Source organism: Solanum tuberosum, unplaced genomic scaffold (genome assembly GCF_000226075.1).
Source record: "Solanum tuberosum cultivar DM 1-3 516 R44 unplaced genomic scaffold, SolTub_3.0 scf00093, whole genome shotgun sequence".
Lineage (NCBI taxonomy): Eukaryota > Viridiplantae > Streptophyta > Magnoliopsida > Solanales > Solanaceae > Solanum > Solanum tuberosum.
The window spans coordinates 1,571,229-1,591,984 of NW_006239018.1; the positions used below are offsets into that span (position 1 = coordinate 1,571,229).

Sequence of the window (20,756 nt, forward strand, 5' to 3'; positions counted from 1 at the left end):
TTGCCCCCCCCCCCCCCCAAATTATTTTAAAGTGTAACAAAATATATCCTACGGTGCTAAGGTGGCACAAAGAGTGTTCTCACTCTCTTGGAGGCATGTGAAAGGAGAAAAATAAGTTAAAATCTGATAAATATGGGCACATATCCATTTTAATTGGACAACTTTTACAACTATTTAGTACACAAAATTGATTAGCATTCAACTTAAGTCGATATCTTCTTAATTATTTTCCTTTCTTTCTTTGTGAATGAGTCAAATTTTATTATGTTCTCATTTTTTAGAAATACAATTAAGTTTCTCACAAGTTCACCGCGTACAGAAGTTGTCATCAAATTTTTTCCGGCTTTTATCCATCTATTGGTTCTACTAATCATCTTCCTCTTTCTCACACACATACAAATCACACTTCTAAGAAAATGTTACACATGTAAAGTAAAAGAAACACAGATCTATAGACAAATCACAAAACTCCATTAACAAAAAACCTTCTCTCCACCGGGAAAAATGGAATCCTTCTCGATCACATTCGAAATAGCAAACTAAAACCTTTCTAACTACTTTGATAAGTTTGAGTTATTTTTCTTTCTCTAGACAATGGGTTATGCGAGAGAAAGTTTGATATTCATTTCGCTTGGGTTGTTAAGGACTGATCTTTGATATGAATTTGGGTGAGGATTTAGTTAATTTGGAAGCGAAAATGGAGATAGAAATGATAATAAAAAGTAGAAAGTTGATTTTGGTGATGTTTTAACTGCCTGAGAAAGCTTGAGGGCCTTCCATGTAGATTTTGTTGCTACCAGTCAAAGGAAAGCAACAAAGAACGAAGAAGAAACGAGAAAAAAATGAAAAATAAAAGGGATAAAATGATGTGACATGTGCATGTAATCCACAGCTTAATACAGATGTGACTATACGTTACAAAGGTGTGTTTATTAATTTTAAAATAGTTCTGGGGTAATAGGACCACTATAAAAATAAAGAGTGTCCGTAGAACTTTGGTCATAGTTCAAGAGGTACTTATGCCTTTTTCCTTAATTCTATACAAAACATATACTACCGATCAACTTGGAAAATCATCAATTTACTGACATACACATCTTATTTATTAAACGATCTCAGATGGAAAATACAGTAAGAAACTGACAAGCAAGTGCAAAACAAAGAAACGTGATCTATGATTTGAAGAGGCAGCACCTTGTAAGGTTTTCTAAAACTAAAGGAACATTGATAAAGAAAGCTTTATCAGAGAGTATTTAGTTCCTAGAGGTTAAAGCTTAGTAGATCTCCCAACAACTTTTTGTCTTTTGTTATATATACAATAGCTCCAACAGTGACCTACAGAAAAGAGAAAATTCAAAATCAAACTATACATTGCATCTCATCGTAAGATACAGAATTTGGGTCCTTATCCATACATTTTCACAAACTTTGTCACTGGCCTCTCAACAAAGATTTTCTGCAACGGCTCACTTACTAAAAGCAAACAGAAACAAAATAAACAACCAGTTACCAAGTCCACAGGATACACAATGTTTTTACAAAATCAAATGGATCCACCATATCATGCTCTAATTCCTAATCATATAATTCTCGTGTCAATTTTGAGCTAAAAAGGTTATTTCTTGAACACCAAACTGTGCTTCCATCACTCTATAGCAATTAAAACATAGTATTAACTAGTAATCAAGTAAATAAGTAAAAGAGCAAAGATTGGAGAGAAATTGCACAAGCTAACTCACAAAATACCTTGATGTACTCATAATGACCCGAAGCACACTGTTCTTTACAACTCACACAGACTACACTTTCCTTCTTCTGCTGCTCCACCAACTCCCCATAAACATCCAAATACGATGCCATAGGCGAAAACTTTAGTATATTATCCACCGTACCACCACCCCTCCCCCTTCCACCACCTCTGTCCCCTATGATAACCGGTGAAGGAACCGGGGCAAGGGGTTTCAAAGAATGAGGAGCTGCCACAACCCTAACCCCATGTGGGGCCCCTTCTTCAACCCTAATCCTCCACTTCTCATCCTCCTTATCCACTTCCGCTGGTGCGTCAATAGCAGCCGGCGTTTCAGCATTACTAGGGTCAAAATTAATCAAACCCCACTTCTCCAAAAAGGTAAACACCTTGTGTAGCACACTTATATCACCCACCAACCACTTCCGGATATCCGAAAACGAAAGCCTTCGAGTCGGATCCTCACGGTATGAGGTAATCATGTAGTCCCTGTACTCTTTGTAGATTCTGGGTGTCCTTGAAATCGAACTGCCATCAAAGAATTCTCGCAATGAAAGCCTTTCCACCTCATGTATGCTTTGCCAAGAAAACCAACCTTTTTTCAATTCACACAAAGAAAAATGCAGAAATTAGAGCCATTTTCAGACAAATAGAGAGAGAAGGGAATTGTGGGTTTAACTTACTGGTGTAACTAGGGATTGTATAAAGGTCGTGAGTGGGTTCATTGGAGGATTTATACAAGCGAGATGTGTCCATTGTTAAAACCTCTGCATTTGTTGAGTGGCGACCAGGAATTTCACCATGTAAAAATGATGCTAGCAGCCAGCAGAAGAGGAAGTGCACAAATAGCCCTTTTAGGACTCACTATTTAAAATATAGTCGGAGTTTATATAAAAAAAAATTAACATTTAACCATGATATCGAATTTGAAGTTGACGTTGGCCTAACATATAAGGGCCCTTAAATGAAAGATATGTGGCATTTAAATCCATCCATTATTATTTAAAAACTACGTAAATTATATGTGGTTTGCACGGGATTAAACTATTTTATTAATCTTACATATGATCATTCGGTAACATTCGTAATTTCGATACATACACTATATTATCAAAATACATTTTATCTTAAAGCAAAACGTTCCTCCGAAATCTTAAAGTGCTATATTTTTTCAATTTTCATTTTTGTTATATAAAAATAACAAAAATTATGAGTCATATAGAGATTTAAGTATAAGAAAGAAGTATCACAGAGACAAGTAGCAAAGTGTCATGACCCGATTCCTCGAGTCATGATGACACCTACTATAACCCACCAGTAGGTAAGCCAACCCGTAACCCGGAACAACAAGTAATGGGTCTGAGGGCAGAAACTAAACAAGAGTAGGCAAAATTTAGGATAACAATATACACAAGCGGAAGGAACCCAAAACATAAATACAAATAAAGATCCCTCCCAGAACCTGGAAGTCACTAGTACAGAGCTACTGACAAAACGAGTGCAAGTCCCAAAAGTGGACCACAGAGACTGGACTGTCTCGAAAGGTAAAAGACAAGTCTATATATACAGATGGAGACTGAAATAGCACAAAACGTCATGTGCTCACCCCCGTCTCCGGATAAGACTACTCCAAACTAGATCAACGTTGGCCACTGGTGTTCGGACCTGCATCACGAAACAGATGCAGAGTGTAGCATGAGTACCAAAACAGCAGGTACCCAGTAAGAATCATAGGCCGACTGAACTTGAAAAGTAAAGGCAATATGAAAAGAAGGAATAACACAAATAGAGGTCAAGAGCAAAAATCAAAGTAACAATGGAATGCACACGAGTGTAAAAAGAACTAACTAAAGTAATCTATAACTAACTACACCTAACTGGACCCCCATAAACCCAGAAGGTACACTCGTGTGCAGGTTTAATTAAAACTCGAACGGACCCCCATAAGCCCGACGAGTACACAGAATAACTATAACTAAAGAGAACTGCATATGAGAACCCAAAAGCGAAGAACCTCAACCCCAATGAGTAGAATCTGACAGTACGAAGGCCGGACCTCGAACCGGATGCTCACCAAAAGTACCCAAGTAACCAATCACAAATATCAAGTAACTGAGGCCGGACCTCTAACCGGATGCTCTGTATAAGTATTTGAGCGATAGAGGTCGGACCTTAAACCGGATGTTTTATATAAGTATCTGAGCGATAGAGGCCGGACCTTAAATCGGATGTTCTATATAAGTATCTGAGCGATAGAGGCCGAACCTTAAACCGGATGCTCTATATAAATATCTGGGCGATAGAGGCCGAACCTTAACGGATGCTCTATAAAGGTACCAATGTAGCTGCTGAAAGAGTCTCAATCGATCCATGCTCATAAATGTCTGTGGAGCACCGTCCACACTTAGCCAATCAATGTAAGTCCTTGGAACCGAATCAAAAATCAAATTCAGATCGCGAAGCAGAACTAGTGTCGCCGACGTTAACTCGTGAAGCTGTAACATCGGGGAAAATAAGGATAGCTATCGTCGAAGCAAGCGTATCGTCTAACTAATGCCCAAACTATCAGACTCAAGTCTACTACACCAGTCTACAGGGATCTAAGTCGGCCAAGCGACGTCGGGGTAAAACTAAGGCCTATCAGATCCGAATCATGTATTTCTAAGGCAAGCCCTACTCAAACCTAAACTAAGGCCCAACATGCTTCAGATAAACAGTAATCAAGCATTCAAGCACTCCACATAGCAAAAAGGGTCAATTAGTAACACATAGCATGCTCACAGTTACTCGATAATTCTCGAAAGAGGCCGAAACATGATTTCTAAACACCTATGCATGATTCAATAATTACCAACCCTAAATCCCAACTAATCAACATGCATTTACACTCTCGAGCTCAATTTAAGAGAATGAAGTTGTAGCCTACCTGTAGGTCGATCACGCGTGCCCCCAAAATCACTCCTCCGGAGCTCTTCCTTTCCGAACTGCCTCGAAATGCTGCCACGCAGAACGGGCGGTCTACAGTAAATTCCGACAACACCACAACGCTCTCCTCGAAAAACCCCTCAAAATAGACTCAGGAATCGCTGAATTCGGACCTCGAACGGGGACCCCAAATCAGATTCCGAGCTCACCAACGAGTTGTCCTCAAAAAATCTCACAACTTTGCCTTTTGAATTGCCCAGATTGGAGCTCCAAAGCTCAAGTTATCGCACTTTAAGAAAATGAGAAATAAAACTAAGTTGGGGTTTTATAAAGGGCGAAACTGGTCGCTAAAAACCCAAAAGCTGGTCGTTAAAGGCCCAAACTCTGGTCGCTAAAGAGCTGCACCAGATCTCAGCTTTGGCTAAATTCTTCAAAGTCTCCGACCGGGTGCTCGGAATTCGTTTGGTACCCGATAAAAAAAAAACAGATATGCTACCCTACTAAATTCGACATTCCGGACTCAACGGCGCAGTCAAAATTTCCATCAGAGGTCATCTCGATAAAAAGTGGGTCCCACTTCCAAAAGCCATTTTAACCAAAATCCATCGAGGGGCACGGAATGAGTCCGGAAGCCTCGAGAGTCGAACGAAAGGTCGTTCTAGACCAAACTCAACATTCCGAAGCTAACTGCGCTAATGGAGTTTTCATCCGAGCGCGTTTTTCCAAGAATGTTGACCAAAGTCAATCTTAGGCCAAATTTCAAAGGTTAAAACGCCTAATGATCCAAACTCTCATCGAAGGCCTCAATACTCGTGTCAACTATGCTACTAGCTTAATTTGGCCATTTCGGAGCTGATGGAACCATCAGAATTCTATTCTGAGGTCATCTTCTTGAACTATTGATAAAAAATGACCGTTTAAGGTTCATAAGCTACAAAACACTAAAACTCGCACCATAACCAAACGAACGGCAAGGTGACCGAACTGTCAGTCCCAGCAAGTCATAAATGACTTGGGGTCGCTACAGAAACGCTCTAAACGACACATATAAGGCAAGATGCAGAAATGACCAGGAGGGTCATTACACAAAGACCCCCTTTTTCTTTAGGAGCTTCCATAATGGCTATAAAAAATATTATATACATCGTGAAAAGCTATTAAATTCAACATTTTTAAAGCATGAACGTGCAACTTAGTTTGATTTATTTACCTTAATATGTATTCTGAAATAGGATGGTCAACAGGTCAAGTCATTTAGTTTTTCATCTCAATTTGAACATTATTTTTTATAATAAATTTATATATTTACAAATTGTGTTAAGCTATAGAGTTTGGATCTTTTTCAAGTTAAGAATTTGAATTTTTAACAAACAAGGATGAGAGACTAGTTTTATTTGGGTATAGTCTTTGCAGAGGAACAACTCTGTATAGTGCACATCTCCTCTTGATTTCGCAAATCACTACTTCTATAAAACGATTATATTTACCCGTGTATGGTATCGTAAATTGAGAACAATGTTTTTTAGCTTTCGAATGTAATGTCATATAAAACAGTAGACAGATAGGTGTAATTTATCATTTAAAACCATTTTGGAACTAGGTTAGTCAAACTTAGACTTAATTTATGTGAACTATCATGACAATCGCTCCAATCTCAACAGTTTCATTGGCATTTCTGGAAAAATTTAAGAACCTCATTGGAAGACACATTTATCTATGTTTTCCCAAATCTGTCTTTGATTTTTCATTCGAGAACTTTGGTAACGAGAAATCCATTTTCTAAGAAAATCTTCTTTTTTGGCGCAAAGAGATACAGGTATCACCAAAACAATAGTACAAATATTAGAGAATATGCATGCACTCTCTTTGTTCCAGTATCTATCAACAGGGCAGTGGCCAGTGCTTGACTGGGGAAAAAGACGCTGCAAGACTGCCCTTCGTTACAACTCCCAACCTCCATTCCCAGTTAAATGAATCGTTTTCTCCTCAAAACTGAAAATTAGTTAATCTTCTTAAACCATTGGCATCTAGGTATGTACAAGTGCCATCTTTTATCAGAAACAAACTAAAGTGCTACGAACAGCCTCAGAAACCAGGGAAGCAGTAGTCTCATCACCAACACTTATCGTGGTTTGAGTTGATGTAACCTCTATCAAGGCTTCATTGGGCTCCGAGATGAATATAAGTGATACATTTTCTGATCCATCAGTATTCTGGGCATGCTGTGCAGCTACTTTCATACCCATCTTCTTTAAAGCCATCAGAAGGGAGTCCAAGTCAACTCTACCCAGAAATAGCAATGGCCTAACTTGTGAAGAAAGCACTTGCTTGTTTCTAAGAACACACCGATACTTTCCCTGCTCAATGAGCAACTCTCCCTTTAATCTTGCAATATTTTTTCCCTGTATCATTTTTGTATCAATGAGCAGCTCAGAAGCCATGTCCATGGCAATGTCCATATCGGCAAATGTTTTCAACTTGGGCACAACTACAGTTTCATTTTCGGAGAAACTATGGACTGAAAATTTGGGGTTCCAACAGCTAATATGGGGCCTCAAACTCTCAGGGACCTGAAAAGAGCAAGAGAGGCAGAAGTTATAGAAATATATTGAACAGTTCAGTTTCTTAGAGCAGAAGAGAGAGCCTACCAGCACATGTTTAGGTTGTAATATCTTTAGTAAAGGTATAGCTTTCTTTAGCCTGCAAACAGAAAATGAAGTTTGTATTTGTAATGAGACGAGCCAGAAAGGTAATTGAAGAGCTACAGATCTGTACCTACTTGAAATAAAATAGAAACAATCACTCGAGTGAACTTGATAATTATACAACATACTCAATGAGATCTCACAATGGGGCCTGAGGAGGGTAGAGTGTATGCAAACCATACCCCTACCTCGTGGAGATAGAGAGGTTGTTTCTGGAAGACCCTCAACTCGAGTACAACAAAACAAGGTAGGTATGAAAAAGGAAAAAACAACAATGAAGAAAACATAGCAACTAATAAGGAATTAGACAACAAAATAATGCGATAACCGAAACACAATAAACAATAAACAAATGATGATAGAAATCAAAAGCAATACACTACAAGAATAAGGCTAATACTACGTCAGACAACACTCCACTACCTACTAACCTTCTACCCTAATCCATAACCTCCACACCCTTCTAAGGTCATGTCACTCATGTACTCTATAAGCTGAAGTTGTGCCATGTCTTGTCTAATCACCTCTCCTCAATACTTTTTCTAGACTGCCACTACTTCTCCTCATACCCAATATATCCAACCTCTCACACCTCCTCACTGAGGTATCTACATATCTCCTCCTCACACGCCCAAACCATCTCAACCTTGCTTCCCTCATCTTGTCCACCACGGAGGCCACTTCCATGTTGTCCCAGATATCTTCATTCCTAATTTCATCGTTCCAAGTATGCCCACATATCCATCTTAGCATACTCATTTCTGCAACTTGCATCTTCTGAACATAGGAGTTCTTGACTAGTCAACACTCTACCCCTTGCAACAAAATTGGTCTAACCACTACTCTGTAGAGAAAATGACTAAACCACTATACCACCTCCCCAGACTCCTTTAAATGAGAAATAAACCAGTAAACATTTCAACTTTATTGTTTGCTGGATAAATCAACTCACACTAAAAGGGATCGGTTCCTAAACCATCCAGGAGCGCAATCTAATGGTTCTTCATTAATTCCAAAACTCTACTATAAAGTTCCTAGAAAAGATAATCATATGGTAAGCAGTAAAGTGACTTTCGATCAAACATTCTCTACTTTTCCAACAAACATCCTTTATCTGCTTCTTTTTCATAAGGCACCTCTTAATCCTAGTTGCAAATTTAGTGAATAAACTACACATATAGCACCAAACCTATAAAGAGTGTGCTGTCTGCCACACATGAGATAGGGGATCAAAAAGAGTAAGCTTACTTTATTCCAGAGATGAATGAACATTGAAGGACCTTCATTGACATTGGCTCAAAAGGCAACAAAGCCAACTTGATATCAGCTCTTTCCTGTGAAATGTGAGACATTAAAAATATAGTCAAGCCTCACATTAGTCAAACAACCAGGTGCATAAGATCTGAAAATATGAAAAATCATATAGCAGTTAGGCACCTCAATGATAAGCAACGAGTTAGGATCTGCACACCAACGTTGAAGGAGATGGACAACAGGGCCAAGTCGCAAACTCCAGTGAGGACAGAATACTATGCAAGGTTCCTGCCAACTTGTTCTAAACACATAACATTAGACTATGCCAATGATGTTGACAGTCACAGACAACAATGAAGTCAAAAGATGTAAAAGGATAGAAAAGTGTAATAACGATAAAATACTGTCTACGGCAAGCTTCTTAAGCAGGTTACTGTGCTTATTTCTTTAGCTTATATCTTGACATGAGGGGACAGAGTATATCTTACAGGAATTTTGATGAATGTATTGCAGGAGATACGAAGAGCTTTTTCTCGTTTGACAGCTGAATATGCGTGAATAGTGGTTGCCCAGAACAAAACTGTGGATCCACAACATAAAACAAAAGGAAATACATTATCTCTACTTGTGACTTTAAAAAAAAGATGGTAACAGTGACTTGTGACTTCTGTTTTAACAGCAAAGGATTAAAATCACAAGATTCATAGTGATAATCAGTTAATGTAGTACTCTTTCTTGCAGTTGACTGGACAGCCATTCAGGTATGATATTGGAAAATGCCAACAACTCTTCCGCCACAGAAGAAACAAAGTATATAGGAACCTACAGCACACAAACATCCAGTTTATATACATGAAAAACATATTTCATCTGACGCAAAGTTAGGTATCCACAACCAACTGTACTAAAATTAGATACGAAAACAAAGCAAAACTTAAGAATTGGAGGACTCTTGTCCATGTGCATTGATCAGAGACAGATTCAAAACTAACTTTTTGCACAACGGATGGCAATTGTCCACAAGTGCATCTAATATCTGGGAGACAAAGTCTCTCGATGCTCATTCCTTCACACTATCAGGATTACAATTAATATTAACTCTGAATTTATATCTCCAATAGCAAGTCCAACAAACCGCACTGGAAGATATGGGGACAAATGCTATGGATCTCCCCTCACTAAAAGTAAACTCAATTTTCATACCGATTAAGAAAAGATAGTCTCATGTTTCAGAAAATTCCTGGAGATCGTTGAACTCAAATTCCAATAAATTATTAAGATGAAAAGAAAAAAAGAAAAAAAATTGTTGAAGTATTTGGCTAACAACATAAATACTTATTGTGAGAAATATTGAAAAAGAATATTATTGAATTGTTGTTGTTGTTTACATTATTACATTGAGACCCTATTTATAGACTCTAGAATACAATCATTTACCAAGTAGGATACTATTTAGTATTCCTATTTCTATTTCTATTCCTATTCTAATACGATTGTATAAACCTATTCCTATTCTAACACTCCCCCTCAAGTTAGTGCATACAATTCATGTACCTAGCTTGTTACAAATGTAATTAATACGAGGACCGATGAGGGGCTTGGTGAGATATTTGCAAGTTGATCACTCTACTTCACAAAATTGACAATCAATCTCAATGTGCTTGGTCTTCTCATGAAATATTGAATTTGATGCATAATGCCGATAAAACACAGAGTGATAAAATTACAGTGTTGAACTTCCCAAACCAAACTTGCAAAGACTGTTTCAGACCATAGAGTGACTCACATAATCGACATACAAGGCTACTAAACTCCACCTGAGCAACAAAGTGCTCAAAATCTAGTATAAAGTATATGGATCATGTTGGAATTAATAGATGAATCAATATTAAACAAGAAAGTCACCGCAAAATTGGCCGGAACATGCTCATACGCTGGAGTATTAGATTTGATGGCCGAAAGTGGTCACAATCTAAAAAATAAAATTATATGGGTAGGGTCGAAATGATGGACGCCCCAACTAGAAAATAGAAATTATATAGGAAAGGTTGGATTGATGGCACAACCCTATTGAAAAAGAGAAATAATATGGGTAGGGTCGAAATGATGGACGCCCCAACTAGAAAATAGAAATTATATAGGAAAGGTTGGATTGATGGCACAACCCTACACAAATCAGATTTGAGGAGTCACCGGAAAGACGAATGAAACTACGCAAATCAAGTCTGAGGAGTCACTGAAAAGACACACGGTGCTATGCAACTCAGATATGAGAAAGTAGTTCGTAAAATTTCACGGTACTACGCAAACTAAATATGAAAAGTAGTCTGGAGAGATGCACGGTGCTGCACAAATCAGATATACAATAAATAAAAAAAATCATCGGAAGGATGGCACGGTGCTACACAAATTAAATATGAAAAAGTAGTCACCGAAAAGATGGCATGGTGCTACACAAATCAAATATGAAAAAGTAGTCACCGGAAAGATCACACGGTGCTACACAAATTAGATATGAGAAAGTAGTCACCGAAAAGATGGCACGATGCTACATAAATTAAATATGAAAAAGTAATCACCGGAAAGATGGCACGGTGCTACACAAATACCGACGGATATGGGGTTGACACAAAACAGCCCTAGAAAGTCACCGGAAATTGATGCACGGTGACATGTTTGTCTAAGTTTCTTCCCTTGAATATGGGGTTCATGCATGTATCATTAGTCTTACTTTTGTTAACATAATCATTGGCCAGACGGGTAGCATATATGGGTAATAGCCACCCGCCGGCAGTGGAAGCTCTTTGATTCTTTACCAAGATCGTAGGCTCTGATACCATGTGAAAAATATTGAAAAAGAATATTATTGAATTGTTGTTGTTTACATTATTACATTGAGACCCTATTTATAGACCCTAGAATACAATCCTTTACCAAGTAGGATACTATTTAGTATTCCTATTTCTATTTCTATTCCTATTCTTATTCTAATAGGATTGTATAAACATATTCCTATTTTAATAGGATTGTATAAACCTATTCCTATTCTAATAGGATTGTATAAACCTATCCCTATTCTAACACTTACATAGGATTTTTGAGTTACATCAAACAAAGGCAAGTTTCCTAATTATTGAGATTCTTTTTGAACTTGGTAACTTTGTATTATATCACAAAACAGTACATGGGTCGTACTGTAACCTTATATACAAGAGTACTCCTGATTTCAACTTCTCTACGTCTAAAATTGAGTCTAACACATCAATCATAGAGACAGTGTCATTAGAGTATAATTGATTACACCAAAAGACTAAAAGTAAAATGCAATTTAGTTTAACTTTCTGCACATTGTTCTCTATGCTCTCAAAACATCTTGAATTCCTTTCTTTCCAAACAGCCCACCAGATAGCCCCCGGGATAATTCTCCGTCTACCTCTATCCTTGGCATGTACACCTGCTTCATAATTGTTGAGATTCTTGATAGGAAATAGTAATAGTTAAGATAGTGTACACTTGACTAACATAATTGTTACAAATATTTTACACTCCCTCAGTCCCATTTTATGTGGCACCCTTTAACTTGGCACAGTGTTTAAGAAAAAAAGTCTTTTGAAATTTGTGGTCTAAAACAATCTTTACATAATTGTAAGCAAAAAAATAGGAGGCATCAATCAGGAAAGATATTCCTAAAAAATACTCTGCTATTTTATTATAAACACAGTTGCTTCCTTTCAAGCAGTAAATTGCTCTTCTGCATTCTAGATATAATTCTTTTCGAACTAGTAAAAATGGCAGCAAACAATCTATCTTTCCTTTTCTTTTCAAGTCAGAATAATATATCTAATCCTTATCATGTATAACTTGAATATTATTCCACTTTATGCTTCTCAAGGTGAAAATTCTCAGCACTATCTGCATTTTCCACCCCGATACTGCAAGAAAAGGGGTCTAAGGAACACAATCTTGGTACTGTTTTTTGGCTAAAAATACCGATCTTCTAGCGTAAATTGATGTGACAATCACCTAATCACTTGTTGAAGAATTGATATAACTGCACAAACATGCAATCTTACAACATACCTTTAAATTTGAAGATTCTAGTGAAAGTGATATGTTCTCCAACAGCTGCAACATGACTCCGGGCCGTCCAATGGGAATAAGGACTGATCCTCCATCACTAATAGTGTCCAACGCACAAGAACATATAAAAGATACTTTTTCCATCTCTTCAGAGTACTCATCTGAATCAAGCCATGATTCAGGTATTGTTTCCCAACAACTACCAATATTACTGCACGTGTGCCAAGTTTCAAAGATCATTACTTCCCTTCCAGAAAATATGTAATGGTATGGAGGAAGATGAATAAAGATGAACCAAACGATGGATGGAGAACAGGAGAAGATAATCTTTGAAAGGAAAAAGAGAAAAAACCTAGCCTATAAATCTTATCTCACATATGCATGCCGGACAGCTTCAGTAGTATATAATATTTCATATAATACAAAAGGAATGTACCTTGAATAGGAACTGCCAGTAGCAGGAGGGAAATCATTCTTTTCACCATCAACATCATTGCAGGCTGTGAAGTCTGAATATAATAGAACATCACTTCTTTCAAGAGCTTTGTAATCGAAACTGGTTGCAGTTGCTGATGCAAAAACAGAGCCAGAAAGATAAATAATGTTTCCTTTTGGACTTAGAATATTCCAATTACAAGCACCTATCTCTAAACCAGAACTCAATGCTTTTATGGTCAATGAGCCATTATAGTAGGCTTCTTCAGCATACTTAAGGAATTGAACCTTCTCCATGCAACCCTTCATATCAGCTGCACTGAAATTTTTCTTATTACTTGCGGATCAACAAGCATCAAACCATAACAAACACATAGAACTTAGTTTCTCTGTTTCCTTTTTCATTTTTGACAACTGGCTATGAGCACCAGACTGGGACTGACTGCTACATACTTTCCACTCTTATCCCAAGCTGAAAATCAATACTATTTTCATGTCGCAGTGTAATGCCCACTCTATTGAGCAGACAACTCATTTGCAAAAGCATATCCTCAAGTTCATAGAAATAATTGAAGACTATGACTTAAACTAGTATATCGAATTTAGGATGAAAATAGTGTGTGCTTGCATTGGTGGAAAAAATTATGAGATCCCTGAATCATGTGTTCCTCATTTTTTTAAGGTACGTTATTTCTCTGTGTTTGTATCACCTAGAACATTTACATCCAAGTCCATCCTACAAAAAAAAAAAGCACAGCTAGCATTTTAAAACATAGGTGCAAGTAGCAGACTAGTTCTAGTAAGTTGGAACACACTAATTGATGAATCACAAGAAATGTGACAAAATAGATCTTTCAATTAAATGAAATAAGAAGTGTTACCTGTATATGGACATCCATCCACCGAGCTCTGTCCTTTCACTGCCTAAAACAATATCCTTTAGTGCCCTAGGAAGTAGTTCAAGTTTTTCCCATGTCATCCATTGAGGGCAACCAGATTCTTCAGGTCCATAGAATTGTCTCAACTCCATATGCATGGAAATAAGGTCCTCCATCATCAGTTTCCCTAGTCTGGAAGCTGCTTCTGTTGCATATATCTAATGAGATAACCACATTAAAAAAAACATTTACCAGCATAAGGTTCATTGTATTTATAAATGCAAGAAAATATCCTTTCTATCACCTTTGCTCTGAAGTCTTTGAGGCGGGTAAGAAAAGGTAACCCTAGCATACCCATAGGACTTGAGATTAGTACCACATCTATGGAATAAATACTCCAAAGCTGCAAACTTTTCACAGTTTTATACCAAGGCTCAGCCTGTATCAAATTTTTGGAATGAAGAAGCTCCGAAACTTCCTGTCTTACAGACTCTGAATTTGATGAACTTTGGCCGCTATGAATAGAAGCTTTCTCATCAAGCAGGGAAGAAATAACAATTGGTAGGGGAGAAAATACAGCTAGGGCTGAAAGGTCCAAAGGGCAGTCAAGTAACACCTGGAAACCACATATATTAACTATGTGGCATGGTGGGAAATAGTAGCCCCTGCCCTCACTTAAACATGTCTGCAAATGTTGGATTCCATGAACATGATGTCAGTATGTACTACAATTATATGCAGGCACGGCAAATATGCAGAGAAGGGAAGAGACTTACAAACTTCATGGAATTGAAGAGTGCTAAAGTTTCTCAGCAACCAGGATATCTTAATGTTCCAAAGGATATCAGCCTATAAAAGAAAAAAATAATAGGAAAAAAAGGAACTTAATAACACTAAAAGGTAGTATAAAAAAAGTAGTATAAAGTAGTGGCAGCTCATGATTCCAGGAACAGTCAGTTCAAAACCAAGAACAGCAGAAACTACTCTTTCTGTTTGATAACAGTAGTGTCCGGGCCAGCTTGCCCGTACCTCTACTAATTCCACAAGATACTTGCTACCTCCATCAGCAAAGGTACCAAGTAACTCTATCCACCAAGGCTTAGACAGATGGCAAGAAATCACCTAATGTATTTGCCTTCGTTGGGATTTGAACCTGAGACCTCATGATTCTCAATTCATTTCATTGACCTCCACGCAACAACCTTGGGTGAGCAAGAATGGCACAAGCTACATGAAAGCAGCAATATGGATCTTTTGTTTTAATACTAGGAGGATTAGATCTTTCAAACCTCTTTGTATTCCCTGTTAAGCGAACAAGTTTATTGGGTGCACAGTTGATGGAGGAAATTAAGTCCATACCTACTACCAGTAAGAAAGTCCCTATCAAAAAGGGAGCAGGCATTGGAAGAAGTACTGATTTGGCGGTCTCCTTGCACCCAACAGAATACCACAAAAAATTGCAGATATAAACAACCAGTTGAACCAAAAATCTAAATAAAAGGATCACTTCCTTCATATCACTGATTTCATTCTACAATTATCCTGTTTTTTCCTATCTCATTGTTGTTGCTGATGTAATGCCCCATGAGTCCATGGTTTCACTCTCTTCTTTTTCTTCACTTTTTTATAAAGCCCGCATTTACACTTGGAATTTTTGAAATTCAGAATTGACCCTTCGAAGTATACTGATCAATCCTCCAATAGTATAAAATGGTATACCATATAGATGCTCTACTAATTTTCTTCTTATTTGCTATGGATACTAAGCTATGAAACCTCTACTATGTTTTTCATTGCCTTTTTTTCCTTGGTCGTGTGCTCTATTTGTGTCCATCAGCAGAAAATCTTAAGGATAGTGAACTTTGGGATTCCTTGAATCCAACAGAAAATTTGGCCTATCAATCTGAATAGAAATGTGTAGAGCTTAAGCATTGGAAACTCTCCCCCACCCTTTGAAAAATATACAGAGATTATTATTCAAATTTTGGTGGGATTACATTACACTCATGTTTGGTTTATTCAAGTCAAAAGAACATCAGCAAATAGAGAATCCTTCTTTTTGGATGGCTTTAATCTATATAAAATACTGCTATGAGAGGTGAACTTTCAGGCGGCATGCATTTACATCAGCTATTTAGCAAACAAAAAAGGGAAGTGCAATAACAATTACACAAAATATACACTGCAAGATGCTTATAAATGAATCTCCAGAACACACATCCTTGCAGAACTCCTAGACGGAAAATCAGTTTCGCATTTTGTTATCCTAAGCGAAATAGAGACTTGAGGTATTGTTTCACACATATTGTCCCCAAAAAACATGGCAGAAAGTTTCAACCAGAATCTGAAATACACACCCCATATTTATCATGCTCATACCTCAAAACAATTTAGACAAACATTCTAGAGCCTAGATTAGTTTAAATATCTCCTAAAAACAGACAATTTTGAAGGGGAATCAGGAAATGGTGATTTTGCTGTTATAGGGCTTTTTTTCTCGGACAAAATGAGTACCACAAAACCAGGGAAGATGCTGAAGTTGAATGAACATTATCTTCACTTAAAATCAACAATAATCTGCCAGTATTTGGTTGGCAGCACTGAACTTGGTGAACTCCGACGGAGAGAGGGTGAAAGGGTTCTGAATGGGAACAAAGAGGAGAGAAATGAGCCAAAAGAGGGGGTGGGGAATTATTTTTTTCAGGGAATAGCTGAAAAGGGTTCAATATTTCGTTTATTTGAATTTCCAATTAAGTTGGTTTATATGGTGAGCTAGCGAGAAATTATCAGGAAAAAAATCTAGCGAGATATTAATTTTGGTTTTGTGACAAGCATGTTCAATGTATCAAAATGTGTCTTTGGGGTTTATTTTGGAACGTGAAATCACCAATAAACCCATGCAGTCATGCTTACCCCAACAAAATAAAGGCGGAATGCAATTGTAAAAACATTAAGCATTCATTTGACTCCGCAAGTCATTCATGATAAACTTCATTTTCAGACTGAATTATAAAATAAGAAAACAGTTCAAAAAAAAATGGAACTGTTAACTTTTAAGTTGTAATAAGGAAAACAAGAAAAAGTAACCAACTAGATAGATGCATACAATTAGAGCTACGAATCTGCTTGATAGAATCTCAATAACAACACAAACTAAACATCCTCAAATTCTCTAAGGGTTGTTTGGTTTGCGAACTAAATTATCCCATCCCACGTGAGAGGCGGGATAAAATAACACCTAGTTAAATGGGATAAATTGAGATATCCTGGATCAAAATACTTTGTTATTTGGTTGAAGGTATAAATTTATCCTGTTATCCCGGGAGAAATTTATAACTTGAACGAAACAAAGTATAAATTTATACCAAAACTTAATCATAGATACTCCATATTATCCAATGAACCATACCACTATAGAACATTACATTAAACTATTGAAGTGTGTGACCATGATCCGTTCGTTCGTAGAGCTATTTACTCAATCGCAGACATTTCTGGAACAACTCTAACAGGGACAAATAGTCAAGCAATTGTTAAAGAGAGAACACACTTTTATTTACTTAATTGTACTCTCAACAAAAAACCAAACCTTTGCAATCATAGATTATTAAAACAAAAGATTAATAGAACTCTGGAAGAAAAAAATGTGTAGAGAGAGAGAGAGAGGGAACGTACCGTAGTAGCCGTGAATAGAGTTGACGGCAACAGGCAACCGGCGACCGGCAACGAGAGCAGTGAACCCGAGAACTTACTGTCTTTGGTACTAGGGCTTTAATCCCAATTCTCAATCAGGGCATCAGGTTTTCTTAAAATAAATAAATAAATAATAATTAAAAGCGCGCCAAAAATTTGAGCAATTAATCTTATATACATATAGGTGTAGTTCCAAATATTCAATAAAAAATTAGTGTAGTGTGCGTATGTGTCAGTGTGACTTAATATTTCTTGTCAAAAAAGTTATATTTAAAAGTAATTATCTTTAAATTAATGCATAATCTTTTTAAAACAAAAAACATCCGTCAGCCGTTGTTTCCGAGACATTATCTATATCTATATCATACTACCTTAAAAGCATGACTCCTAAACTGAATGTTGAATTATTATAATATCCCCAATTAAACATATTCAATTTAATTATTTTTATTGTATTAAAAGTAGATACCCTTTCATATTAAAGGATTGTGATTTTCTCAAAGAGATGTGACTTTTCCAAAAGGTTGCGACTTTTTTGAAGGGTTGTGACTTTTCCGAAAGAGTTGTGCATTTTCCGATGAGTTGTGACTTTTGCAAAAGGTTGTGATTTTTCGAGAAAAGGCCCAAAATAGTCCTTCATCTTTGGGTTAAGACTCAAAGTCATCCTTGAGTTTTCACATGGAGCATTAATAGTCCATCATGTTTGCAATATTGGTGCACTTTTGATCCTCTCCAAAATTTTGCCTATTTTTTAACATTGATTTTATCCATAATTTATGTATGGAATGTTCAATCGTCATTTTATATATTTAGTAGAAATAATAACTCCATGTGAGAAGAAAAACACTTTATTTTGTTTAGTAAAAATCGTATGGCAGGTAAAGTCGAGAGGTTCATCACGACGATTTCACGTGCAATAGTACAAAATTTTCTTCTCTTGCAACTTCATATGTTAAGATGTTCTTAGTTTAGCTGTAGTAATATTTCTACTGAACACAACAAGGTGTTCTTCTTCTCACCTTCTCTCACATAGAGTTATTATTTCTACTAAATATATAAAAAACGATTGGACATTCCTTACATAAAATTGTGGAAAAAATTAATGTTAAAAATAGGCAAAAGTTTAGGGGAGGACCAAAAGTGCACCAATATTGCAAACATGAGGGACTATTAGTGCTCCATGTGAAAACTCAAGGATGACTTTGCGTCTTAACCCAAGGATGAGGGACTATTTTGGGCCTTCTCTCTGATTTTTCCGATGAGCAGTGACTTTTTCAAAAGGTTGTAACTTTTCTGATAAGGAACAATTAACACATATTCATACTACTATTTGTTAGCTATAAATAGAGGGTTTCTTCTCACTTTTAAACTACAATTTTTTAAAGTTTTATATTCTTCTTCTTCTTAAAAAATCTTAGGGTTATTTGCAACAGTTGATTAAGTTCAAAATTCAACGAAATATGAGGTACCATATAAGAAAGAGTTGGTGAACAAATTGTAGCAAATCCTTCATAAATTCACATTTGTATTTTTTCTTATGATTTCCATGAGTTAACTGTGACGAAAAGTTGTGGAAAAGACAATAATAATAAACAAATATGAAAAATGTCATATGATTTGGGTAAGATATTTCTTCTTTGGTTTTTTATTTTTTAGCTTTTTTACCCTCAAATGAAACAGTTTCTTTCTGATTTTGCTAAAACAACGGGCATCAACGTAGTCCATTGAATCATTAGTTTTGATGTTAAATCCATTATTTCAAAATAGATTTTCACTTTTACTTATAATATGATAATATAGACATGATAATAATTATTTTTTAATATATATGTAAGTAAAAATGAACGAAGAAAGTAAAGTGTTGGTGACAAGAGATTTTAATCAAATGGAACACTATAGTGAATATAGCATGAACATATATTTTCGTCTTCCTTCTTCATTGTCTATGTATCGTTTCATATTATTTTTTTTCCTATTATTTTGTGTTCATTTTAATTTGAGAAAATTTTATGTCACAAGATACACTCCTTGTTAGCTATACAAAAATAGATAAGAAAATAGTGATTGATCGTAAAATAATCTCAAATTAAATTAAAGACTCTATAAACAATATTTTAAATTTTATTCATCTATTAATAGTTTAATAGTTTATATCACGATATAACTTCTATAAGATACTAGATACTTTCATTAGGCAACAACTATATGATATGTATGTGGCATGAAAAAGGAGAAGACTACAATTCTACAAATATAAGGTAGAAACTTAAAGAAATGAAATATTTTTCACCAAAGGTGATGTTGTTCATATATTAAAATTAAAAATTATGCCACTGAAATATATATGTATATATAAAACAAAGAATTGGTCAAGCTAAATAAATGGCATACACTCAAACCTCAATTTAACCATCATTCGTTATAACAATAAAGTACCTTTTTTTTGTAGAATTACCTCTCTGTGATAGTCTTACTCAAATATTAATTGGTAAAAGATAGATTACGTATAAAGATAAAATATTGAAATATTTATGGTAATCCTTATTAGTGTCATGCACATACTAAATTTCAAGTATGAATATTTAAGAGAAAAATCATACTTAAATGTTGTCCATCATTTATGTTCATAACCTCAAAAGGAAAGACTATTGGTGACATTTTTGTATTGATATTTTTTTAAAAATTTTGTTGGATATATTTGTTTACAAAATTGAGTGAAGTAAATAATAATACTACTAAAGAAATGTCAATTTCTCCCCATATATAAACTTTGAATGTATTTTGAAATCTATATATATATATATATATATATATATATATATATATATATATATATATATATATATATATATATATATATATATATATATATATATATATATATATATATATATATATATATATATATATATATATATATATATATATATATATATATATATATATATATATATATATATATATATATATATATATATATATATATATATATATATATATATATATATATATATATATATATATATATATATATATATA

At 35.6% G+C, this 20,756-nt stretch overlaps 2 protein-coding genes across 5 annotated transcripts in view; both read right to left on the bottom strand.

Moving 5' to 3' along the window:
- The window catches only part of LOC102596754 (SWI/SNF complex subunit SWI3A), a 14,224-nt gene extending 11,590 nt beyond the window's left edge, over positions 1 to 2,634 (bottom strand). Inside the window, exons 1-2 of the mRNA XM_006347560.2 lie at positions 2,431 to 2,634; positions 1,747 to 2,342 (exon numbers count right to left, since the gene is read on the bottom strand). Coding sequence (XP_006347622.1) covers positions 1,747 to 2,342; positions 2,431 to 2,503 — 669 coding nt within the window. The 5' untranslated portion in view covers positions 2,504 to 2,634. The remainder of the gene's footprint in view (positions 1 to 1,746; positions 2,343 to 2,430) is intronic.
- Positions 2,635 to 6,433: 3,799 nt separating this feature from the next.
- LOC102597081 (integrator complex subunit 9) lies at positions 6,434 to 17,830 on the bottom strand. Of its 4 annotated transcripts, none has more exons than XM_015308873.1 (12): positions 17,700 to 17,830; positions 14,801 to 14,873; positions 14,329 to 14,709; positions 14,028 to 14,242; positions 13,148 to 13,465; positions 12,712 to 12,922; positions 9,361 to 9,453; positions 9,120 to 9,211; positions 8,815 to 8,932; positions 8,626 to 8,711; positions 7,321 to 7,372; positions 6,434 to 7,242 (listed from the first exon to the last, which is right to left on the bottom strand). In XM_015308873.1, exons 2-12 carry the CDS (start codon positions 14,807 to 14,809, stop codon positions 6,727 to 6,729), a joined length of 2,091 nt encoding a protein of 696 aa, XP_015164359.1. In that variant the 5' UTR covers positions 14,810 to 14,873; positions 17,700 to 17,830; the 3' UTR covers positions 6,434 to 6,726. The 4 variants fall into 4 exon arrangements, with proteins under 4 accessions (XP_015164359.1, XP_015164361.1, XP_015164360.1 ...); XM_015308875.1 differs by lacking the exon at positions 17,700 to 17,830 and adding an exon at positions 16,539 to 17,081; XM_015308874.1 differs by lacking the exon at positions 17,700 to 17,830 and adding an exon at positions 16,404 to 17,081.
- Between the last annotated feature and the right edge of the window lie 2,926 nt (positions 17,831 to 20,756).

What these genes read in the sequence shown, in the direction of transcription:
- LOC102597081 (XM_015308873.1), bottom strand. An exon ending in TAGAATCTTCAAATTTAAAG is followed by an intron (nt 9,454 to 12,711) that starts GTATGTTGTAAG and finishes TGTGTGCTGTAG; the next exon opens with GTTCCTATATACTTTGTTTC. An exon ending in TACAACCTAAACATGTGCTG is followed by an intron (nt 7,243 to 7,320) that starts GTAGGCTCTCTC and finishes TGCTCTTTTCAG; the next exon opens with GTCCCTGAGAGTTTGAGGCC.